This window comes from Megalobrama amblycephala, linkage group LG17, assembly GCF_018812025.1.
Source record: "Megalobrama amblycephala isolate DHTTF-2021 linkage group LG17, ASM1881202v1, whole genome shotgun sequence".
In the NCBI taxonomy this organism is placed as follows: domain Eukaryota; kingdom Metazoa; phylum Chordata; class Actinopteri; order Cypriniformes; family Xenocyprididae; genus Megalobrama; species Megalobrama amblycephala.
Genome location: NC_063060.1, coordinates 47,734,238 through 47,760,908, shown reverse-complemented (window position 1 = coordinate 47,760,908; position 26,671 = coordinate 47,734,238). Strand labels below are relative to the sequence as shown.

General features: G+C 39.2%; 1 protein-coding gene across 2 annotated transcripts in view; it reads left to right on the top strand.

The window, feature by feature from the left end:
- LOC125250790 (protein NLRC5-like) overlaps positions 1 to 26,671 on the top strand; it is a 243,665-nt gene that overhangs the window by 10,318 nt on the left and 206,676 nt on the right. For both annotated transcript variants that reach the window (XM_048163563.1, XM_048163564.1), the window contains 2 exons: positions 11,984 to 12,157; positions 13,606 to 13,779. In XM_048163563.1, coding sequence (XP_048019520.1) covers positions 11,984 to 12,157; positions 13,606 to 13,779 — 348 coding nt within the window. The remainder of the gene's footprint in view (positions 1 to 11,983; positions 12,158 to 13,605; positions 13,780 to 26,671) is intronic.

The window sequence follows — 26,671 nt, the reverse complement described above, 5'->3', positions numbered from 1 at the left end:
CACTTCTCATTAAAAATTCTAGAAAATCAGTCAAATTGTTTTCCTTCAAACCCAGATTCACTGTATCTCTCCACAGCAGGTCTATGGCTATGTTCAGACTGTCAGTCCAAATCCGATTGTGTATCCGTTTGGAATCCGATCTAAAATTATTGATGGCCACATTGTATTTCACAACTCTTCAGATCTGATTTGTGTATTCATGCCGCTCTTTCGTTTTCTGGAATACCCACAATGGTTTATATGGCAATGATTTTGGGTTGGTAAGCATATGCCAAAAACAACAACAACCGCAGGATGGAGGGGTTTGTAATACAGATGTTGTCTTATTTACAACATGACAACATTGTGTAGCCGCCACGCGGATTTCAATCAGATATGCGCAAAAATCGGATTTGGACTGACAGTCTGAACAAGGCTTATGAGACTCTAGCCTAAAAGCCAGAAAGATCTTGAGGCTTTAATTTCACACTCTGTATTCATACTGAAAATCATGATGTAGTGATCTTTTGCCGTTCTGCTCTGTGGGGCATTTTCTTATAAATTTGCTTTATTAGGACTGAGTGTTGCAGTAGTTTCTTTTTAAAAAAATCTCTATTAGACTTCAAGTATTTGTATATTTATTTCTTCAGCAAATGCAACAGACTTTTAGTTGAGAACTGAATTGACTCTTCTGCAGGTTTTTGAGTATTGCTGCAGATGAAGCCTGTCAGTATGTGAAGAGAGTTGTGGGTAAAAACCTGAGAGCTGAATCTGAGTGAACATGAACTAGGAGGCACACGAGTGAATCAGATCGCTGCTCTACTGCAGGATAAACACTGCCATTTATTTAAAATATTGCATTATTTTTAATGGTAATGTTGCTGTAGCTGATGATGATTTTTCCTCAGTTATTTGAGTCAGAGCAGTTTTGTTTCTTAGCGTCACACAGAGCCACAACAATGTGAAGAAATACAATTAAACAGGAAATTGAAAACACAATTAAATTGTGACATCAAGCTTTAAATATTTGACTAAGACAGTTTGATCATGGGTCAATAATCATTTCAGTTACCGTAGAGCAGCGTTTCTCAAAGTGTGGGGCGCTCCCCACTGGTGGGGAATAGAGACATAACAAGTGGAGCGCGACAAACGGGAGGAAATTTGGTCAGATAGTGTAAGTATAACAGATATATAAGTTAACTCTCTTTTTCTCCCAGATCACCGGCTACTTACTTACATGTATTTCGGGAGAAATTGTTATATTCACGTGCAGTAAATCCAACTGACAGGGCTCTCTGAACAGTTGCGCAAACTAAGATTGCGGCGCCCATCTCGCGTTATATATCAAGATCATTCATAAAGGTTTTTAAACAACAAAACACACTTACACATATTTGAGAATCGGAATATCGGATAGTTGATGACATGGTAAGAAAGCTTGTGAATATTTTGAATTAAAAAGGAGAAACAAAATAAAAGCGATACATCTTTCATACATTGTTATTATGGCTGCAGTGTGTGACGGGACAAGGACGATGTGTCACCATGGAAACAGTAAGGGGAAACGTTTTAAAAAGGTTGCATTGAAAAAAAAAAAACTCAGAATATTTTAATTTAAACTCAAGCATGAAAGGGTTAATTCCTAATTCAATTGAATTGTTATTTTTATTTACTTTTGAAGAGTCTTTTCATACAAAGCGATCATACAATTGCACTTTTATTTTCTCTATTTGAAAGTTTTTAATGCTGCTATTTGAGGTTATGTTTTTAAAATGTGATGTTTATAAAATACATTTTACATAAATTTTAACAGATAAACTAAAAGCCTAGTTTATTACCATTTTGTTGGGGCGACTGGGGACAGGTGGGGCTCAGAACCCTTCCCCACCTCCAAAGTGGGGAATGGCAGAAAAAGTTTGAGAAACACTCCTGTAGAGGGAGAAAAAATGGTTTTCTTCCAGAGCTTAGAAAACTCAAATAATTAATAAAACAAAAATAAAATGTGAATTAGGTGCTTTTTCATCAAGTTAGTCAAGCGGATGGCAGTGGTATTGGTAACTAGGAGTGCGCCAATAAGATATTCTGTATCTGTATCGCTCCGATACTGCCATTTTTGCTGGATCCAAATCCGATATTTTGTGCGTATACTATTTTGCTATCGTTATACCACACAAAGGCACAAAAACAATATAAAGCACCATAAAGTTTTTCTGCACTATATTCCAGGTTTTCTGAAGCCATTCCATAGTTTAATGTGAGGTACAGATCTATTTTTACGTTTTTAAATTCAAGTTCATGTGAATGCTTCCCTCTGCTGCGGCTGTCAGTCATTCTCCATTCAGCATTTAAACAGTGTGTTGTGTTCAGTTACAACAGTCAACATGATAAAACTCTGATGAAAGACGATTCAATGTTCCTATTATTATTACTTGATCTGTAGATTAAGGTCTATGGTTTTGCATAAAAGGACTTTATCTGGCTGGAGTTTATTGCTGTTTCACATGTTACTTTCTCATGGGTGTCTGTAAGATCACAACACTGGAGTAGAGAGCATTAAAATTGTTCTTAACACACAGAAACTGAAATTTAAAACTGTTAAAAGAAAAATCTCAAACTATTGCATAGCCATAGATATATTACTCTATGCATCAATATTTCATACCTTTGTGCTTTGAACTTTTCAATGCGAAGCGCTGCTCGCTGTGACTCTAATGAATCCGGCCTCTGTGGTTCCCTCCGATCGTCACCAGAGGTCGCCATCATTGGAATACTGACTCTCACTCACACAATCCATTGCCCAGAAGCCCTGTACCTGGATCTGATCACGAGCCCAGCTGCACCTCATTACCTGAACTATTTAAGAGGCCATTTCACACTCACACTTTGCAAAGCCTTGTTTTTGCCATGGTTGACATTTCTGAGCATTCTGTTTTCTCTTGTGTGGATTATTGCTGCCTACCTCTGACCCTTTGCATTGTTTCATGGACTATTGGACTATGCTTGCCTTACTTCTCTGATTACTGTCTTATCTCCATTACCCTGTCTGCTGTTCATCAACACTGTTTGTACGACTACGATTGTTATTAATAAAAGTTGCAAATGTATCCTCATTCTGTCGACCCCTCATTACAGAAGACTTCACCACAACCTGATCCATCAGCTGTCGACTGTCTCACCTCTGAAGTTTCTGCTCAGGCTAGCGTGCATCAACAACAGCTAGCACATCTCACATCCCTCACGGAAGAGGTGGTCAAGACATTTACATTTAGACATTTACATTTAGTCATTTAGCAGACGCTTTTATCCAAAGCGACTTACAAATGAGAGTAGTAGAATCAATCAAATCAACCTGAGAACAACAGTATGTAAGTGCTGAGTGAAGTCACAGTTATGTCAGTAAAGTGCTCATAGCGAAAATTTTTTTTTTTTTTTTTTTTTTTAAATAAATACACAAATAGATAGGAGAAGAATATTAGTCAAGGTAAGTGCTACTACTACTGGGTCAAGTGCTGACGAAAAAGATACGTCTTTAGCATTTTTTTGAAAACGGCTAGAGACTCAGCTGCTCGATAGAGCGTGGTAGGTCATTCCACCAGCCAGGAACAGTCCCGGAGAAGGTCCGTGAGAGTGATTTTGTGCCCCTATGTGATGGCACCACAAGGCGCCGTTCACTTTGCAGAACGCAAGTTTCTGGAGGGCGCGTAAGTCTGAAGTAGTGAGTTAAGGTATAACGGTGCAGAGCCAGCGGTCGTTCTGTAGGCAAACATCAGAGCCTTGAATTGGATGCGAGCAGCTACTGGCAGCCAGTGCAGACTGACAAAGAGAGGAGTGACGTGCGCTCTCTTCGGTTCGTTGAAGACCAGTCTTGCTGCAGCATTCTGGATCAGTTGCAGAGGCTTGATAGTGCATGCTGGAAGGCCAGCCAAGAGAGCATTACAGTAGTCCAGTCTGGATAGAACAAGAGCTTGGACAAGAATTTGTGTGGAATGTTCCGCTAGGAAGGGTCTAATCTTCCTGATGTTGTACAAGGCAAATCTGCAGGACCGGGTCGTTGCTGCAACATGATCTGTGAAGGTTAGACAATCATCCATCACCACTCCAAGGTTTCTGGCTGTCCTGGAAGGAGTGATGGTTGAAGACCCAAGTTGAACTGAAAGGTTTGTGATGAAGTGTTGGGTTTGCACCGATCACAAGCAGTTCCGTTTTTGCAAGGTTGAGTTGGAGGTGGTGGTCCTTCATCCAGGCAGAAATGGCTGTCAGGCAGGCTGTGATGCGACCAGCAACCGTCGGATCATCTGGTTGGAATGAGAGGTAGAGTTGTGTGTCATCAGCATAACAGTGATAGGAGAAACCATGATCCTGAATTACCGATCCTAGTGATGACGTGTAGATGGAGAAGAGAAGTGGTCCAAGCACAGAGCCCTGAGGTACCCCAGTAGCAAGATGATGTGACTTGGACACCTCACCTCTCCAAGATACCCTGAAGGACCTACCTGAGAGGTAAGACTCGAACCACTGGAGCGCGGTTCCCGTGATGCCCTTCGACATGAGTGTAGACAGGAGGATCTGGTGGTTCACTGTGTCAAAGGCAGCAGACAGATCCAGCAAGATGAGTACTGATGATTTTGAAGATGCTCGTGCCAGTCTCAGGGCTTCAGTGACTGAGAGCAGGGCAGTCTCAGTTGAGTGGCCACTCTTGAAACCAGACTGGTGGTTGTCAAGGAGGTTGTTCTGTGTGAGATAAGTAGACAGTTGGTTGAATACAACTCTCTCAAGTGTCTTAGCAATGAAAGGAAGAAGGGATACTGGTCTGTAGTTTTCTAAAAGTGCTGGATTCAGAGTGGGTTTCTTAAGCAGTGGGGTAATCCTAGCCTGCTTAAAAGCTGTGGGAAATGTTCCAGTGTGAAGGGAGGAATTGATAATGTGAGTGAGTGCAGGTAGAATTGAGGAGGAGATGGCCTGAAGAAGATGAGTGGGGATAGGGTCTAGCGGACAGGTAGTGGGGTGATTGGAAAGAATGAGTTTGGAAACATCTGCCTCAGATAGCATGGAGAAGGAGGGGAGAATTTGTGTGTTTTCAATTAAGATGTTCTTGTCAGTGTGTGGTGTGGAGAATTGGCTGCTGATGGTTGTTATTTTATGTGTGAAGAAAGTGGCAAAGTCATCAGCTGTAAGAACTGATGTGGGAGGGAGGGGAGGAGGGCAAAGAAGAGAAGAGAAGGTTTTGAAAAGTGTCCGGGAGTCATTTGAGTTGTTAATTTTAGTGTGATAGTAGGAGGTTTTAGCATTGGAGACATTAGTAGAGAAAGAAGAAAGGAGTGACTGATATAAGCTAAGGTCAGTAGGATTTTTAGATTTGTGCCACTTCCTCTCTGCAGCCCTGAGTCTAGACCGATGCTCACGGAGAACATCAGAGAGCCAGGGAGCAGAGGGGGGTGGTGCGGGCTGGTCTGGTTAAAAGGGGGGCAGAAATCATCCAAGCAAGATGATAGAGTGGTGCAGAGAGTGTCAGTAGCAGTGTTAGTGTCCATTGATGAGAATTGGTTAGCGGGAGGAAGTGTGGATGAGACCGAAGAGGATAGATGGGATGGTGAGAGGGAGCGTAGGTTTCGCCGAAAAGTGACATGTGGTGGAGTGTGTGATGAGTTGGGGGTCAGGTTGAGTGTGAAAGTAATGAGAAAGTGGTCTGAGGTGTGTAGTGGAGTAACCAGTGTATTGTCTGTGGAGCCACAGCGTGTGTAGATGAGGTCCAATTGGTTACCTGATTTGTGGGTAGCTGAGGTAGCTACTCGCTTGAGATCAAATGAGGCAAGCAGCGTGTGGAAGTCAGCAGCCTGAGGTTTGTCTAGATGGATGTTGAAGTCACCAAGTACTAGCAGAGGAGTGCCATCCTCAGGGAAGGATGAGAGTAACACATCCAACTCCTCCAAGAAGTTACCTAGCTGACCTGGGGGACGATAAACAACTACAACATGAATTTTAGTAGGGTAGGTGATGGTAATTGCATGTGATTCAAATGAGCCATTTTCAGAGAGAGATGGTAAAGGATTGAACTTCCATTCATTGGACATAAGCAAACCAGTACCACCACCCCTCCCAGTCTGGCGTGGGGTGTGAGAGAAAGTGAAATTAGAGGAGAGGGCTGCTGGTGTGGCAGTGTCCTCTGGTTTGATCCATGTCTCAGTCAGAGCCATGAGATGGAGATCTGAATAAGTAGCAATAGCTGTGATGAAGTCTGCTTTGTTGACAGCAGACTGACAATTCCAGAGCCCAATCGAAATAGAAAACAATGTACTAGGTGACATGGGTAAAGAACGCAGGTTGTTATGGTTGCGCTGCCTACAGCGTGTAGCACGCGATTTACGAGTGTTAGTAATAGAGGGAATTTGGAAGCACATATCTAAAACAAGTCAAAAGACAGACAAGAACACACGGTATAAAGAGGAAAGAAAGAATAAAAAAAAAAGAGAAAAGAGCAATACTCAAGTGTCGTGTCGTTGCTTGGTGGAGTCGCACAGGTAGAGTCGCTGGTCTTGATTGCTACAGCATCTTCATCTACCCTCACCTGAGACATCTCCACCGCCTTCGAGTCTGCCATCTCTAGTCCCTGTTTCAAATCATTCTACGACAAGTCCTCGTCTAGATTACCCTGATAAGTTTGATGGTACACCAGGTAAATGTAGAGGCTTCTTACTTCAATGCTCATTGTTAGTTTCTCAGCAACCCTTGTGTATCCCACCGAAAGAGAGCCGTTTTGCCTTTGTTTGTTCTCTACTCACCAATAAAGCATTGGATTGGGCTGTTGCTGTGTGGGACCTCAGTTGGCCCATCTTTCCTTCTTTTGAGGATTTTTCTGAGACATTTCCGTGAGGTTTTTGACATACCCAGAGGAGGAGAGGGAGCTGGTGAACAGATTTTCACTTCGTCAAGGGGGATCTTCTGCTGCTGTGTTCGCTCTCAGATTCTGTACACTTGCAGCTCAGACTGAATGGCTTGATGCTCCTCTCAAACTGCACTTTAGCCAAGCTCTTAACATGGATCTGCAATCCAGGATGAGGGCAAAACCTTGGATTAACTCGTAGATCTCACCGTTCGCATTAACAATCTAATCCGGTCTAGGAGACCTAACAGATCGGTGTCTTGCCAATCATTCAGCTCACCTTCTCAAGAACATGAACCCATGCAAGTGGGACATACTCGTCTTTCCTCTCAGGAGAGAGATTGTCGTTTTCAGAGGAATCTGTCTTTATTGTGGTCAGCCAGGTCACATGAGGGTGTCCTTTCCAACAAGACCTTTATCTTTATTGTGGTCAGCCAGGTCACATGAGGGTGTCCTGTCCAACAAGACCCAAACAACACACTTCCACTACAGTGAGCGAATCTCTTCATTCCTCCAAATGTCTAAAAGTACGAGTTAACTCTCAACCAGTATGATAATTGAGGCGATTACTCTAATTGACTCTGAAGCCACTGGAAATTTCGTTGATACCAACTTTGCAAAAACTCATAACTTTCCCCTTGTTTCTTGTAAACTTTCCTGGCAGTGGCAGCATTAGAATGGAGACCTCTAGGTGCTGGATAGGTTCAATACATGACCACTGGCAACTGACTATTGGGACCATGCACACTGAGACAATTCGCTTCTACCTCATCCAAGCACCCTATAACCAAATCATCCTCGGACTCCCATGACTCCAGCTCTACGAACCACAGATCTCCTGGACAGAGGGTCAAGTCACTCGCTGGTCACCCAAATGCTTCTCTCAATGTCTCCAAGATTCCAAACCCGTGTCTCTTGAAACCACCACCGAGAAGGTAGATTCCAATCATCCTGTTGAGCTTCCTTCTCAGTATGCTGAAGCTTTTAGTAAACACAAGGCAACCCAGTTACCTCCTCACCGACCCAGTGACTGTGCCATAGATCTCCTTCCGGGTACTACACCACCTAAAGGCAGAATATTTCCCCTATCTCAACCTGAGAACGAAGCTATGAAATCTTATATTGAAGAGGAATTGGCCAAGGGTTTCATAGTTCCATCAACATCCCCCCACCTCTACTGGGTTTTTCTTTGTAATTAAAAAAGATGCAGGTCTTTGGCCATGTATTGATTATAGAGGTCTCAATGACATCACAGTCAAATTCCAATACCCCCTTCCTCTAGTACCCCCTGCACTCGAACAGCTAAATGGTTCACCAAACTTGACCTACGCAATGCCTACAATCTGATCCACATAGGGAGGGGGATGAGTGGTTTTATCCAGTGTTGGGTAAGTTACTTCAAAAAAGTAATTACTTATTACAAATTGCATCATCAATGCTGTATTTAAAATACTTTTTTAATTATTGTCTGAAAAGTAATTTAATTATTCAATAAGCAACTTACTAATTACTTCTTAAAATCCCTATAAACCTTGACCAGATAGAAACTTTTAATAATTTAGTCAAACATGGAAAAGTCTTTTATAACTTTTAAAATCATTTTAACTTTATTAAAACATATAGCCTACTATACTACTTTTATTTACTTTTATAATACTTACATTTCTTTTAGTAACGAATAGGGATGTCACTATACCAAAAATTTAGTAGTCTGTACCGATACCACCAAAAGTGCAAAATACTCTATACCACTGTAGAAATATATAAAAAAATAAAATAAAACAATGCTATATTTCATTGTTCCAGGTAGTTTTAATAGAAAAAATACCACAAATTGAATAATCAAATATAAAATAACTCTGCATATTCATAACTGTATAAATTACATATAGATTAATCCTTATTAAAGCTTTTCTTTTGTTGTTTATCATTTATAATACAAACAGATAATAGTAGACAGTAGCATATTTTAAAGGCTGCTGTAAGACCTAATGGATGGAGACAGTGCTGTTACACATGCTGTTCACATTCACACAACCATCGTAAATATACGCCAAAACGGTCATTTTGACATAACTGTGTTTGAAAGTTTGTGTAATAAACGGCGAAAAATTGACACTCGCGAGAGGTCAGAGAGCGCACGCTTTTTTTCTTCCTAGGACATAGCATACATTTTACCATCAAAAAAGTGAAGTTATTAGAATACTAACCCTTTAAACTTTGTGGTTGTAAAATTGTTTCATATGCTGGAATCTGACAAATCTTTGCTGTGAAACAAGACTAGTGAGAACAGACTAAATAATAGTGAGTATGTTTACATGGACAACAATATTCCGATATTAACACGATTAAGACAATACTCTGATTAAGAAACTACCATGTAAACAACGATTTTTGATTAATCTCTATTAATCGAAGTACACTCGATTGTACAATAGTATATTTCTGTTATTTCAAGTTATACCGAACTGAAGAAGACGTGAAGACGTTTGACTTCCTGTGTATATAATATGACAAATGTCGATAGTTTTATTAAATTAAATGGTGAAATGTTCATAAAGTGACGCTAAGAGCAGCTCTACAGATGAAGTTCATGTATGGTGAGTGAGACAGCAGACACTGAAATCATCGTGAGCTTAAAGTACAGATGAAATCAAAATCGACCCTATTTACATTGTTAGTGCATATTACTAGTCTTGTGGTGAACAATTAATCCATGCAAGGTAAAACACAGAAAAAATTGTTTGTCGCGGTTATCTTTAATCAAAATCAGAAAAGTTACTTCCGGTCTGGAATGGCGTTCCTTCCCAGATGACGTCAGTTTGACGGCTTGGGTTGAAAACGCTTAAACCACTTCCCTGCAACCGTTCGTCTGCTATGAGCGAGAGATGGAGAGGAGGAGCGCTAAAGTAAACTCTGCCCTCTATTCAATATTCCGTTTCACTTGGAAATATGTCACAACACTGGAGAAAAGTTGTTTGCAACTTCCGGTTCACGCAGACTTTAAGTATGTGTACTAGTAGACAATAGCAGTAATTTTTAGCTTTAATATTCGCAGACACTAGTCTGTATCGATATCTGATTGATTGTCCAGCCCTACTTTTGATTTATTCATCCAAAGAATTGCTAAATTCCATGACGTTCCGCTTTATACAGTAAGTTCTATTTGTGACTGGATTCTGTGGTTTCATCCGTGTTTTCTGCATTGTGGAAATCATTTGGCTCTGCATGGTATTTGCAGTATTAAAGAGAGTTCGTTTTGTGAGTTATTTATTGTTGTGTAATAAAGTTGTTTCCATTAGTGTAAGAAGGGTATGCAGTTAATAGAAGTCTGCTCTCTATACAGTCTACATAGTGCTTCATTGCCATTGAATAGAGACAGCAGCTGTTTCAGCTCCGCACCGGTATAGCGGTTTTAGAAAAATTCATATCGGTCTTGAAACCGGTATACCATATGAACAGGTATACCGCCCAGCACTAGTTACAGTGTGATTGAAGTTTATTTATTTAAGACAGCAGAGCTTATGTTTCATTCTTTATAGCAGTGCACCTTCTGGGGTTTCCCTATTGGTCACATTTTTTTTAATCTAGTTATATAAATAGATATGCAGAAATCTGCCTTTTCAACAGAGAATAAAGAATAGAGAGATCAAATAAATAGTTAAAAAGAAACAGTATCTTCAGCACACAGAACTAGTGTAACTGGGTTTCAAGCACAGACTGTAAAAAAATATGGACGTAGTGTCCGTGACGTCTCCCATAGAGTTCTGAACAGCAGTTTTGAAGCAAAAATGAGGCCGCTGCCATCTTAGCAGCGCGTCACTCCCGAATAACTGAGAATGGGCAAAAAGGCGGGACGTAGTTGGAGACTTGTTGCTGAAACCACGCCCTCCTAGCGCGACATGATCATGTTAGCAGGAGCTATCTATCTTAGATACTATCTAAAATATTAATAGAGATAACAATATCATTAGAAAATACTAAAGGTTTACTGTCAATCTACGTTTTTATTTTTTTTAAGACAACGTTATAGATGCTTCAACACCAGTAGGCTAAATAATTTGTGTGGGGTGTGCAAATAACAAAAAAAATCAAATGGGACTTCATACCTTTATAATGAAATAGAGATCACGAGATGAATCCAATCTGTGGAACTTGGGTAAAATGTCCATTGCAAAACAAAAAACAGTACTTTTTGTCCATGAAAGCGTTAAATCCATTAAATGTTTATATATTATCCATTGTTTGCATTACATATATTCAGAATTATTTGCTCTTCATCATCGTTCTTCAAGAAAGGATGCAATCTGAGCATCGTTTGTAATGTAAAACTCTATATGTATCTATATAGGTACCAGATATCTTTATCTCTCAAACTAATGAGCACGTGTCCAAAGTATAATTTTTCAAAATAATGCAGCAGTTTTAGTTGGATCCAAGCAGTGCTGTCGGAGTTGCATATCCTCATTGTAGTAAATCTCAGGAACAAAACTTTTAGCCAATGCCACGAGGATCCAACAACGTGTGTTCTGTTTATCTTCCGCATGCGAGCACATCTACACAGACGCACATCTGTCTCGACTATTAATGCAGCAATCCATATATTGTATAAAATAATCCAGAAAAAAGGCACAAATACGGCTGAGATGCCAAATTCAGCGGCTGAAATTAGCTGCTGAGGTAACATGACGGCTCACAGACAGCAGCGGCAATCCACCTGTCACTCAAGTGACCACGCCCTTAATTATGCAGAACTTGAAGGCTTAATATAATTTAAACGGATGAGTTATAAAAAAATTCACCCCCCTCAGAGTTGTCATGAAGGGAAAAATTAGCAGTATAGACCAAAACCACAATTTGAACCAGGTTGTAAACATGTTTTTTTCTACTGTAATCTTGGCTGTTTTACCATGATGGTCAATGAGATTCTGCTCCCTTTTGGAGCCTGTCCCTAGCGGCCAGTCGATGAATCGCAGTTTAAGTCACTTTCGTATTGGCTTCACGAGAAACTGGGGGAGGTTACCGCTTGGTTTCAAGACAGACTATTGGAAACTAAATGCTGCTGAAGCTCTTTAATAAGATGATCATCATAGATGTGAACTATTGTTATTTCTCTGTCTTCAGTCTGAGTGGATGCAGTATTACAGAGGAACAGTGTGTCATTCTGACTTCAGCTCTGAAATCAAACCCGTCACACCTGAGAGAGCTGAACCTGAGCGGGAATAAACTAGGAAACACAGGAGTGAAGCACTTATGTGACATACTGAAGGACTCACCCTGTAAACTGGAGAGATTGAGGTCAGTAACATTCTTCACATACAAGAATCAAAATGATTAAAATCACTTTAACAGTTTAAACTAAAACACTTTATACTCAATATCTCACAATGACTCTGAGTTGAAGTCTGAACTTGAATGGATTATATGCACGGTTACTTCCTGGTTGTCATTTAGCCACCTCGGGCATTTCCGGTGAACTGTTAGCTGTTGTACATTGACACAAAACCATCAATGTTTGACTTTTTAATGTTGTATTCATATTTTAATGCAGTTATCACATTTACCTAATTTGCCAATTAACCAGTTTTATTGATTGCAGTAAAGATGAAGCTATTGGGACCGTTTAGTAATGCCGTGACTGTAATTAGACGTACACGCATTTTTCCCCCCAGCACTTCAAATGTTATTTTTAATGTGATGACCACAAACACAATTTGTTCATCCTTCTGAGATTGTCCCCATTGTAAAACCAAACGTTTAAAAATGTAGGAAATTCAAAATTTGATAGAAAACACTTTTTTAAAAATAAAAAAGACAATAATTACCACTTTAACCAGTTAGTGGCAGCAAAGTAGTATTTATTTGCGCATATATCAGCCATTTCCTCTAATCGTTTTTCACTTCGTTTTTGACTAAATATTAAACATTATAAAATAACTAGGTCTAAAAATACATTTTGTCAATGTGAAGTATGAAGTACTCACAAAATCTAAAGAAAAACAATAACTTTTATTATGAATTAATTACACAGAAAGCGAGCACCGCGCTTTCCCTTTGTAATCACAGCAGATGTCAGTCAGTGCAGCGCAAGATCAATGATTTCAGCACACTTATAAAAACACACATTTTATTCAATTAATCTAACTAAAGTGCTCAATAAATATTCAATTTTTGAAGAGTTTTTGCACATAAAAGTGTGAAAACTGATGGTCGAATTTAGCCGAGGAGGAACACTGAGGTACGACTTTATTTATTTATTTCTATGCTGTCTTACATTTGAATAACTAAATCAATGCTATTCCTGACCATTTAAGTGACTATATTCTGATTATAAACTAAGTATTACACTATATGCTCAACACACCAGCAAATGACTCTCACCGGAAGTTTTCCAGCTGGCTTAATGCGGAAGTTCTAAAGAATGCTCCGTGCATATAGTCCATTAGTCCATTCCCAAACTTTAATTTTCTCATTTTTCGACCATTTTCAGGTTGCTTGTTGTGAATCATTCAGATCAAAGGCTTTCACAGCTGTACAGTTTTAGATAATTGAAATCTTGAAAGTGATGTTGATGTCTAACATGTTAAAGTTCTCTGTGTCTTTTGTTTTCCTCCATATTCAGTTGTCAGTTTTTACAACTAACTTTCAATACATTTGTACAAAGAACAAAATAAAATTCACTTTGAGGATTTATATTGTTCAGGTTTAACTGATTAATCATCTGAATGTTTTCATTCCTGTTCTAGACTCTCTTACTGCAGTGTAACAGAAAAAGGTTATAAAGCTCTGGCTTCAGCTCTGAGATCAAACCCTTCACACCTGATAGAGCTGGATCTCACAGGAAATGATCCTGGACAATCAGGAGTGAAGGAGCTCAGTGATTTACTACAGGATCCAAACTGTCAACTGAAGACACTGAGGTTAGATGAGATGAGATAATGAACAAAACTAGTTATATGCAGGCTAAATATTCATAACATATATATTATTCTAGTTGTAGCACTCTATACGTCCCTGTGTTTAGAGTGCCCTGGGTTCGTTTACTGGTTTTCTTTATGAACTTAATGCAGTAAACTTACAACATGTCAACTTAGACAGAAGAATAAATAATCAAATGTTCAAATAATCATTGGTTTCCTTTTACTTTAATTTTCACTTAATTTGAGAAATTGAATATTCAAAAAATGTATTATTCACACTATATGACTTTACAGGACCCACTTATAGTGTCTGTGCATATTTCACACTTTTACACCACTTTACATTAATTTTCTATCAGTTAATAAACTTCACTGGGCCCAGACTCTTGTAAATGTATTAAACTCAAAATAGTCCCAAAATAAATACGGTGCAGGCCTGAATGACGCTCGTGTGCGTTGGGGCATAAAAACAATATTGCCGCTTCACTCTTGATAGAGTCAACAGTGATGGGAAACAATGTGATTACTCAAGATTGTAGCTCATATCTAAGTCCAGCGAAAGGATCCACGTGTAGAGTCAAGGACAGAGAAAAACGGCTCTGCATCAGGTACAGACAAAACATCACTGTGCGGTCCCGATCTGGGAATCCAGTGATCCCAGGGGAGCTTTCAGGAATTCCTGGCTACCTGAAGCGCTGTCTGGATATGGGAATCCAGCGCGGCCGGAGGAGCTCAGTCTCCAGTTGTTCTGATCAGTTGAGAATAACAAGTGCGTCACAGTCCCGTGTCTGCATTACCCGCACACACACGATTACTAATGTGGCAGGAGTTCAACACTTTAACTTCTGTACGAAGTTACATAAACTCACTTCACTTAGTATAACTAAATTAACACCTTTATCCTAACTGAGGGTGCGTTCACACTTGTCATGTTTGGTTCGATTAAAACGAACCCTGGTGCGATTGCTCGGTTAGTGCGGTTCATTTGAACATATGTGAACGCTGCCATCCGAACCCTGGTGCGCACCAAACAAGCGGACCGAGACCGCTGAAAAGATGGGTCTCGGTCCGCTTCCAAACGAACTCTGGTGCGGTTCGAATGATATATGAACGCAACACGGACCAAAGACATGTAACCGAACCAAAAACAGGAAGACGAGAGCCTAAAAAGGACAGAATCCTTGTCGGTTTTTCTTGTCATAGTCGCGAGTTTGCCCATCACAGGTATCAGACACGCGCCTCCATGCAGCAGATCATTTGTGTGTGTGACGGATGGATTCCCGCCGGTGTTTTGACTACTTTACACATTTTATAAGCTCTTCACGAGTTCCCAGCTGGCCAAAATACCATCACATGCAGGCTACGCACACACAAGGAGCGCATTTACCTCAGCACACAGCATTGTTTTGGATGTTCGGTAAATTCCGTCTCAAAATAGGCAATACGTCATAAAATCCGACCAATCACGTTGTGAATGTATCCCTATGCCTTAAGGTTCGGTATCTTTTGGTTCGGTGATAAAAATGCCAATCTGGGGTGCGTTTCCCGAAGCGAACTATGGTCGCAAGTTCGGTCGTTACCAATAGAGTTCAATGGGACTTACGACCATGGTTCACCAACGATGCTTTCGGGAAACTCACCCCTGAACGCTAACCGGACCAGGAATAAATTTTTTTTTTTTTCTTCTTTGGTCCGGACCAAATGAACCAAACGAACCGAACTACAAGTGTGAACGCACCCTGAGTCACTCTCCGTGTCGTCTTCGTCCCCACTTCTCTCTCGCTCTCCTCCTGCCCCTGACCTCTGACCAATCGCACATCTCCAAACCGAACTGACATGTGAAAATACCCAATCAGAGCCTAAACTTTATACAGTTTCAACAATATAAAGTTATGTTTATAATATAATACTCATGAGGAGTACACATACAATATAAATTGAATAAACACAAAAACAATATAAAGATAAATCTTAATTAAAAATAAAAATATATTTTTTCAACAGGGATACATAGTTATACAATAAGCTGGATAATTTGTTGCATCAGAAACTAAATTTCTTCTAAATAACTCTATTAGATTTTTTCAAGTATTTATGTATTTATTTGTGTATTTAAATGTTCAAAAATAAAGTTATTTTAGAATAAAATCTAAATAACTAACTAGAGCTTGTCTTTAGAACAATAATTAAGTTTTTTATCTTATCAATCATGTTTGTAGTGCAACAGACATTTAGTTGAGAACTGAATTGACTCTTCTGCAGGTTTTTGAGTGCTGCTGCAGATGAAGCCTGTCAGTATGTGGAGAGAGTTGTGGGGTGAAAACCCATTACTCCAGAGAGAGCTGAAACTGAGTGGACATAAACTAGGAGACACACGAGTGAATCAGATCGCTGCTCTGCTGCAGGATAAATACTGCCGACTCAACACACTGACGTGAGTATTGTTCATTTATTTAAAATATTACAGTACTTTTTATTTTAATGTTACTGTAGCTGATAATAATATTTCCTCACAGTATTTGAGTCAGAGCAGTTTTTCTCAGCCTCAACAATGTAAAGTAACAAAATTAAACTGTTCAATCAAAAACACACAATTAAAGAGTTACCCTCAAGCTTTAAATATTTGACTAAGACAGTTTGATCATGGGTCAATAATTATTTCAGTTTCTGTAGAGGGAGAACAATGATTTTCTTCCAGACCTTAGAAAACTCTTCAAATAAGTGATAGATTGAATCAGCTGCTCTATAAACACAGAGATGTCTTTCCTAACTTTCACAGGTTAATTCTGTGTAAATTAAATATAAGTGTGTATAAATTGATGCTCTTTTTGAACATGACTGCTGAATGTGATCATGTTTACTGATTGCTGGTGTGTAACAAAGATTTTTTGTGAAATCAGAACTGTTCATAACTGCTTTCAATTTAATGTTTGTATTTCACAAAATGTAAAAGGTCTAATTTTACAGTAACTTTTGAACAAGTGCATTTTAAAAATCTGTGATCAGTATCTGCCTGTAATAAGATCCACTGAAGGCAAGTTCAGTAAAAGTAAAAGTAAAAGAAAAAAGAAAAGGGAGTGAAAGTTGGATGGCTTGAATGAGCTGCTTGTCTGTTCTTCTTGTTACTCCATGGTTACTCTTTTTTTCTGCTTACGGTCACTGCTGACTAGTTCACTCCTGGGATATGACTATTTAAACTTAGGTGTTTGTCCCACTTCTGAGAGAATTTTTGGCCAATCAGATATTGTCCTGTTTCAAAACGTGGCTTTTCTCTGCTCCAATCATACATAGGTGTTACCTCCGGTCTCTGCTTTAGCAGACAGTACCATTTTAAACATAATTTCTATTAAATAGAATATGATACATTTTACACAGTTTTCATTCAAGCCATGATTTAGACATACATTAGAGATTTAAATTCATTCCATATAAGGCATACTTTCAATCAGTCATTCAAAAGTTATCACATTTACATGAATTGTGGGTGTTCTAAAGCATAACTGGTTACAGGTAGTATGTGTGGACATGATATAAAATGTATAGTCTGGCTATCACCAGACCAAGCTCAATTTAAAATTGAACATTGGTCTGGAGAGTCTGTATGGATTTTCTGCTGCACAAGAGGCGTGATCAACGAGCATTAGTCACGCAATTGGATAGTCCTTCAACCAATCAGATCAACGATCCGGGTGACGTACTTTGCAGAGCGATGAGAAAACTCCAGTGTGTCTCAGCTCCCTAGTTCAGTAGTCAGGGCACTGATCAGGGAATCCGCCACATTTCACTTTCATTTTCATATACTGATTCACGACCTAGGGAGCTGATTGAGACGCAGGTTTAGTCTGTAGCATTGATCCGCGGTTTGCAGAAGCAGCATTGGCATCGCGCGATTTTTGCAGGTTGTGCCAAAAACATGAAAGTGAGTGGTATTTACACCCAGTCGAGCGATTTGTTTGCTCAACTAAATAAGTCATTCAGCATCGTCGAGAGGTTAAAAGGCGACTCTGATACTGTTCTGGTTCAGTGTAAATGAACGCGGAATATAGCCGCCCTAAACTACATCATTGTCATGACAACCAAAAAGAATTCCAGTCAGCTCAGGCGGCGCGAGATTCAAGAAGCAGGGAGACGAAACATATAGAGCAAATAATAAAAATATTGTCTACCAACAAGGGGCATTGAAGTAAAAGAGTCCTGTACTCACCCCGTGTAGCAAACCACCAAAATAACAGCAGAGAATCGTCATGCGTCATCAATTGGCTTTCGCCGTTTGTAATCTTCCTATGAAGAGACTGTCGGATCAGCGCTCTGCTACATTTCTCTCAGATAAGGTAAATGCTTAACACAGTCGGCGTCACTATGATTGTGCATTGCTATTTTGGAGTGACGGGTAGATCAGATTGAGTTTGAAAACTGCTTGCCGTCGCTTCTCTATCGTCATCGTGTTACCCGCCAATAGCGAGCAAGGTGGATAAGCCAGTCTGTGATTGGTTCCCGCAAAAATGTAAGAGATGCAGCAGAATTGAATGTACGGGTTTCCAGACTGAGTTGCCGGGCGAAATCAAATCGCCGGCAGATCAGGCTGGGTTTACCCAGACTATAAAATGTATGTAGTTAAAAGATATTTGATAAGTCCATTTCAAATTGTTTGGAACAATTTTGATGCAGTTTTAGTTGTAGAAGTGTCTTTGTTGGTTTTTTCTGTAAGGTTAGGTCACTAAGAGAAACAAAAGAGGTCTGCATTGTCTCTCTGTCTCTTTTGATCTGGAGATCAAAGACACTTTATCTTCTTGGTGACCATTTGGTTTGTCACAAATAGCTTGAGCTTGTCACCTCTCCTTCTGTCAGGAAGCATAGGTGTCATAAATGTACCGAGCAGGGGTTTTTTGTAGACGGGCTGGAGCCGAAAATGATATTCTCTGACCTTGGGTTTTTTGGAATTATGTTTTGAAAGAATCATCTGAATGATTCATTTGTCTGGTTCGTCCACGGTTCCCACACGCTGCATCTGCATCTGAAGAAAGATTCAGAAATGGTTTTAGTTAAAGGATTAGAAAGCTTTCTAAAACTAGAAAGATTAGAAAGCTATAAAAGCTTCCCTAAAAAAAGAATGTTTTTAAACTGGATTTAAAAATGTGCAAGGATTCTGCATTTCGTATCTCTACAGGCAAGGAATTCCAGAGTTTAGGTGGAAGATTTGAAAAAGCCCTATCACCCATAGATCTCAGGCGAGTTAAAAGACCAGCATTTCGAACTGGGGTGTAGGGTGTCAATAGTTCAGCTAAATATTGAGGTGCCAAATGATTTAATGCTTTGTAAGTCAGTAGTAAAACTTTAAAATCAATACTGAATTTAACTGGCAGCCAGTGCAGTGATTTAAGAATAGGCGTGATATGCTCTCTTGCACGGATTCTAGTCAAGATGCGTGCAGCAGAATTTTGTACCAACTGTAATTTGTTGAGAGTAATCTTGGGAATTCCAGCCAGCAAATAGTTACAGTAGTCAATACAAGAAAAGACAAATGTGTTAATTAGCTTTTCTGCAACAGTAAAAGTTAACATTGTGTGCAATCTGTCAATATTTCTGAGGTGAAAGAAAGATACTTTAACAGTGTTTCTAACCTGTAAGCCGAACGTTAGGTTGGGATCAAATATCACCCCCAGATTTTTTAATTTGTCTTTAAACTGTACAATGGAGTCATCCTGATGTGGTGAACCAATAACAATGAGTTCGGTCTTATCACTGTTAAGGCAGAGAAAGTTGTCAGACATCCACTTCTTTACCTCAGAGATACTTTGAGACAGAGTAGAGATATCAACATTTACATCTGATTTTGAATGTACATATATCTGTGTGTCATCAGCATAAAAATGAAAGTTAAGACCAAGCGACCTTAAAAGCTGACCAATGGGAAATATATACAGACTAAATAGTAATGGACCAAGTATTGATCCTTGAGGAACACCTGATTTCATAACTCCTACTTCAGATCTTGAACCCCCAATGCAACAAATTGTTTACGGTCAGAGAGATAAGACTTGAACCAGTTCAGAGCAATCTCAGAAACACCAAAAACATACTCAAGACGTGAGAGTAAAGTACAATGATCAGTGGTATCGAATGCTGCTCTGAGATCAAGTAGAATCAATATACAGGTCCTTCTCAAAAAATTAGCATATTGTGATAAAGTTCATTATTTTCCATAATGTAATGATAAAAATTAAACTTTCATATATTTTAGATTCATTGCACACCAACTGAAATATTTCAGGTCTTTTATTGTTTTAATACTGATGATTTTGGCATACAGCTCAAAAAATTAGCATATTTCATCCGACCAATAAAAGAAAAGTGTTTTTAAAACAAAAAAAAGTCAACCTTCAAATAATTATGTTCAGTTATGCACTCAATACTTGGTCGGGAATCCTTTTGCAGAAATGACTGCTTCAATGCGGCGTGGCATGGAGGCAATCAGCCTGTGGCACTGCTGAGGTGTTATGGAGGCCCAGGATGCTTCGATAGCGGCCTTAAGCTCATCCAGAGTGTTGGGTCTTGCGTCTCTCAACTTTCTCTTCACAATATCCCACAGATTCTCTATGGGGTTCAGGTCAGGAGAGTTGGCAGGCCAATTGAGCACAATAATACCATGGTCAGTAAACCATTTACCAGTGGTTTTGGCACTGTGAGCAGGTGCCAGGTCGTGCTGAAAAAACGAAATCTTCATCTCCATAAAGCTTTTCAGCAGATGGAAGCATGAAGTGCTCCAAAATCTCCTGATAGCTAGCTGCATTGACCCTGCCCTTGATAAAACACAGTGGACCAACAAAAGCAGCTGACATGGCACCCCAGACCATCACTGACTGTGGGTACTTGACACTGGACTTCAGGCATTTTGGCATTTCCTTCTCCCCAGTCTTCCTCCAGACTCTGGCACCTTGATTTCCGAATGACATGCAAAATTTGCTTTCATCCGAAAAAAGTACTTTGGACCACTGAGCAACAGTCCAGTGCTGCTTCTCTGTAGCCCAGGTCAGGCGCTTCTGCCGCTGTTTCTGGTTCAAAAGTCGCTTGACCTGGGGAATGCGGCACCTGTCCACCTGTCTGACTCAGTCCACTGCTTCCGCAGGTCCCCCAAGGTCTGGAATCGGTCCTTCTCCACAATCTTCCTCAGGGTCCGGTCACCTCTTCTCGTTGTGCAGCGTTTTTTGCCACACTTTTTCCTTCCCACAGACTTCCCACTGAGGTGCCTTGATACAGCACTCTGGGAACAGCCTATTCATTCAGAAATTTCTTTCTGTGTCTTACCCTCTCGCTTGAGGGTGTCAATGATGGCCTTCTGGTTGGCAGTCTTACCCATGATTGCGGTTTTGAGTAATGAACCAGGCTGGGAGTTTTTAAAAGCCTCAGGAATCTTTTGCAGGTGTTTAGAGTTAATTAGTTGATTCAGATGATTAGGTTAATAGCTCGTTTAGAGAACCTTTTCGTGATATGCTAATTTTTTGAGATAGGAATTTTGGGTTTTCATGAGCTGTATGCCAAAATCATCAGTATTAAAACAATAAAAGACTTGAAATATTTCAGTTGGTGTGCAATGAATCTAAAATATATGAAAGTTTAATTTTTATCATTACATTATGGAAAATAATGAACTTTATCACAATATGCTAATTTTTTTAGAAGGACCTGTAGATATATAACCAGAATCTGAGGCAATTAATAAATCATTTAAATTGTGCAACTTACGGAAACCAGACTGAAGGGGCTCAAATAGCTTGTTCACAGTCAGGTGAGCTCTTAATTGAGAAGCCACAACTTGTTCTAAGATTTTAGAAAGAAAAGGAAGGTTGGAGATGGGTCAAAAATGTTTAAGGTTCTCAAAATCAGCGTTATTTGTCTTTGGCACTGGGGTAACAGCAGCAATTTTAAGTGCAGTTGGCACCAGACCAGTCAGAGAATCATTGAATCATTGAATCATTGACTATACTCAGTACAGCAGGACAGAGAGATTCAAAACATGACCTACACAAGTTGGTATGGGGTCAACAACAGAAGTGGTTGCTTTCATACTTGAGATAATGTTACACAGAGACTGTGAGTCCAAAGTAGGAAAGTTGGAAAGTGGAACAGCAGTAAATACATAACCATTCGATGTGTGAACAGGTGACACTTGTACAGTGGCAATATGATTTCGTATGCCCTCAATCTTGCTGCTGAAGAACTGTAAAACCTGTTGCACAGATGAGCTGAAGCTGGCACACTGGACATATTATTCCTATTTAGGAGTTTGTTTATTGATAGAACTTTGGGTTGTTTTGCTGACTTGCTATCATTTGTGAGAAATAATCTGACCTAGCAGATAAAATTTGTCCCTTATACTCAACCAGACTGTCTTTCCAGGCCTGGTGGTGGACAGTTAAGCTAGACATACGCCATCTATGCTCAATTTACGGCAATGAGCTTTGTAGGATCGTAGTTCATCAGTGTACCAGGGTGCATTTCATACAAATGAGACAGATCAAGACTTTAAAGGAGCAAATCTGTCCAAACCAGTAGATAAAATAGAGTATAAGCCAGTTACTTTGTCATTCAACTCCTCAGATAGTAGTCCACAATCAGATGAAGAATTATTATAATCAGAAAACTCGAGAGGCTCAATGGATCTCCATTTACAATAGTTTATAGTGCGTGGAACAGTTTTGTTTGTAACAGGACAGTCCATATCGAAGAAAATCACCCGATGGTCAGATAATCCTAATTCTGTGATACACAGGTGAGAAATAAGCGATCCATTTAAGATGACAAGATGTAAAATGTGTCCTTTATTGTGAGTGGGAGAATCCACGAGTTGATGTAGCTCGAAGCACTCCAATAACGATGCAAAATCTCTTGTGGTTGAACAGACAATATTGTCCATGTGAATGTTAAAATCCCTCACAATGAGGACTCTCTCGAATTTAAGGATCAACAAAGATAGCATATCAGCAAAATCTGTTCTAAAATCCTTATTTCTCTTTGGAGGCCTGTAGATAGTTGCTCTAACAGTAGATATCGGTGCACAAATACTCAGAACAAGACTTTCAAAAGACTAAAACTGAGGAACAGCCACCGGACACAGGTTTTGTGGATGTTTATACAGCACAATGATGCCACCCACCAGAGGATCGCGGTGAATCACATAATCCGTAGCCGTTTGGGGTCAGTTCATTAAAAAGAAGGCCATCAGATTCCTTATGCCAGGTTTCTGTTAAGCATATAATGTCCAGGTTGTAGTCTGTAATTATATCTGCCAAAAACGAAGCCTTGTTATTTATAGACCGTACGTTTATAAGCATCGATTTCAGCAGACACGTAGAAGCCGGTGAGTCTGACGATGTCTCATTTTGCGATTTAATATATTCATATCTGATTCACCACGTGATATAGTTCAGATGTGTGTGTAGAAATGATGCTTTGTGACTGCAGAACTTTTAGAGATGTTTAAAATTGTGCAAAACAATCCTGCACCCTGTTGAGGCCCTGTTATAAAACACATGCAGACAGTATTACTGTAATTTAACATGAATAGATAGTATGTTCCTACATTGAAACCGTTAACAATTTATTTATTTTTTTAAAATATGAAACTACATTTTCTTTAATGCTTACAAACACGTATTGTACAGTACAGAGAAATTTCATAAGCAAGAGCGGATCATCAGTCACGAGTCGGATCAAGAATAATTTATTTTTAGACATGTGTCAAATAACTTGAATGCCCCCAATATTAAATATTAAATTTTTTTTAAAGTAACGCAATAGTTACTTTCCCTGGTAATTAGTTACTTTTATAATGATGTAACTCAGTTACTAACTCCGTTACTATTTGTGAGAAGTAACTAGTAACTATAACTAATTACTTTTTTAAAGTAACGTGCCCAACACTGCTTTTCACTAAATCTTCTTTTATTAAACACAATGTGTATTTAGAGATTGTAAATTACACTCTAAAATGACTTAATAATCGATTCATGTACAGTATAAGATTTTCTTACATTAATAATGAAAATAGTCCATTAAATGTTCATTTCTCTATTGTTTCTATATTGGTCCTATATATTAATCTAGAGTGATAAATTCACTTATTTTTGGGAGTGAGGACGGATCCAGACATGGATTGTAACTAGTATCCTCAAATGCTCCTGTCTTGGTTTGTTCGTTTCTATCATTAAGTTTCCATGTTTTTGCTGGTTTATTAGTGACTGTATGACATTTATTCATGATTCATTTAACTCACACATGAACTGAACATGGATTTGAGTCATTTTCTCTTTCTGTCTTCAGTCTGTTTGGATGCAGTATTACAGAGGAACAGTGTGTCATCCTGACTTCAGCTCTGAAATCAAACCCGTCACACCTGAGAGAGCTGAACCTGAGCGGGAATGAACTAGGAGACTCTGGAGTGAAAAACCTCAGTGATCTACTGATGAACCCACAATTCAAGCTGGAGAAACTACAGTTAGTATCATTATACTGTATTTACTGTTTAGTTTAGTTTAAGTCAACAGGGCACAAGTCACATCATTTGTAGCGCTGCATCTTCACCTCAAGAAAGATTCAGAAATGGTTTTAGTTAAAGGATTAGTTCACTTTCAAATGAAAATTAGCCCAAGCTTTACTCACCCTCAAGCCATCTTATGTGCATATGACTTTCTTCTTTCTGATGAACATAATCAGAGAAATATTCATAAATATCCTGACAGATCCAAGCTTTATAATGGCAGTGAACAGGATCAGTGAGTATGAGCTGAAGAAAGTGTCTCCATCCACATCCATCCATCATAAACGTACTCCACACGACTCCGGGGGGTTAATAAAGGCCTTCGGAAGTGAAGCGATGTGTTTGTGTAAAAAAATATCCATATTTAACAAGTTATGAAATCAAATATCGAGCTTCCACCAGATTCAAGTTATGAAGAAAGTGTAAACTTGTGTCACGTAAGTTACTCTTTTTCTGTAAGTTGAATAGGGAAGGCATAGGATGTAACGTAAGTTTTGTGAACTGCGAGAGTTTTACTTTCTTTGTACGTTGAATAGGGAAGGCGGTCTAGTGGAAGCTACATATTTTACTTCATAACTTGTTTAAGTATAGATATTTTTTACACAAACACATCGTTTCTCTTCAGAAGGCCTTTATTAACCCCATGGAGTAAGATGACCAGATTCCTGAAATAGAAACCAGGGATATTTCCTATTTGAGTGGCCAAATATCACAGATAGTTTGATGATTAGGATTTTTGGTCTGGTTTTAATACAATTCACCAACAACTATGACACTATTAATAGTAACCATTGTAAAAGCAGTTCAAAACAATATGCCTGTTATAACAAAAGTATGACTTTACAAAACACTTTACAAAAAATAAAAATATAAGAAGATGAGATAAATAAAATGGCATTTAACAAATATTTGTTTTCATTTTCACAATCTGTTTTTTTTTTAAACTATTATTTTGCATTTTAGACACATTTTAAGCACCAAGTATATTATTATTTACTTTATTATTACTATTTAATATATTCATATCTGATTCTACCTTTTAAAATTGTGCAAAACAATCCCGCACCCTGTTGAGGTCCTGTTATAAAACACATACAAACAGTATTACTGTAATTTAACATGAATAGTTAGTATGTTCCTACATTGAAACAGTTAACAATGTTTTTTGTTTTGTTTTGTTTTATAATTGATAATGACGCTCTGCTCTGGTCCAGGTTAAGTTATTCATGAAGTAGAAATATAATTAAACTTTGAAGCATTTTAAACTTTGTGGCTGTAAAATAGTTTCATATGCTGGAATCTGACAAATCTTTGCTGTGAAACAAGACAGAAGTGAGAACAGACTAATGGTACTTTTCACCAGTGATGGGAATAACGCCGTTACTTTTTTCAGTAACGAGTAATCATCAAACTAATTACTTTTTCTCCCGTTACAATGCCGTTACCGTTACTGACAAAAAAAATGCCGCGTTAGCCTACTATAATTGAGCTGACTGAAGCGGTTTTCATCCGAGTAGGCTCTCTCTCAGCCATAAGACCTGCAAAGTTTTTTCTCTGGTGTGTGCTGCGGTTAGTCATAAACAAATATAATTTTAAAATGAAAATAATAATGAACTGTCACGATCACCATCTGTTCCTGTCATGTTCCTGTCAGTTCCCGGACTACACTTCCCACAATCCTCTCTGCCAGTCACATGTTCACTCCACACCAATCACCTGTTGCCACATACAGCCTAGCACACCATCACTAATCACCACACCCAGCTGCAGATCATTATCAGGACTATAAAGGACTTCCACTCACACCACCTCACCGCGAAGTCTTGATTACCTTGTGTGTCATTTCTGAGCGTTTATTCCCTGTCTGTTCTGCCTGTTACCCTGTTTATCCCTGTCTGCCACCTGCCTCGACCTCTTGCTTGTATACCGACCTGTGAGTGATATCTGCCTGTCCTGATCATTGCCTGTTCCTTGACCACGATTCTGCCTGTTCCTTGCTGTTCCTGTTCGCTCCTGATTGACCCTGCCTGTACGACCACTCTCACTTTAATAAAAGCTGCAAATGGATCTTAACATGAGTCCCGCTTCGTTACAGAAGACTTCGCCACTACCACGATCCAGCAGCTTTCCCGGAGTTCAGTTGTACGGTATGGACATTGATCAGTTGTTATTGTGGAGTACGCAGGGCACGCGATAGTTAGAGGATTATGTGCAGGAATATCTGGACATTGCTTACCTCTCTGATCTTCCGGACTGTGCACTGATTGACTTCTTCTGTGACGGCGTCAACCAACCTCTCCAAAATCAACTAAGATGAGAGGGACCGCGTTCGTCACTCAGCAGCTTTATGGACTA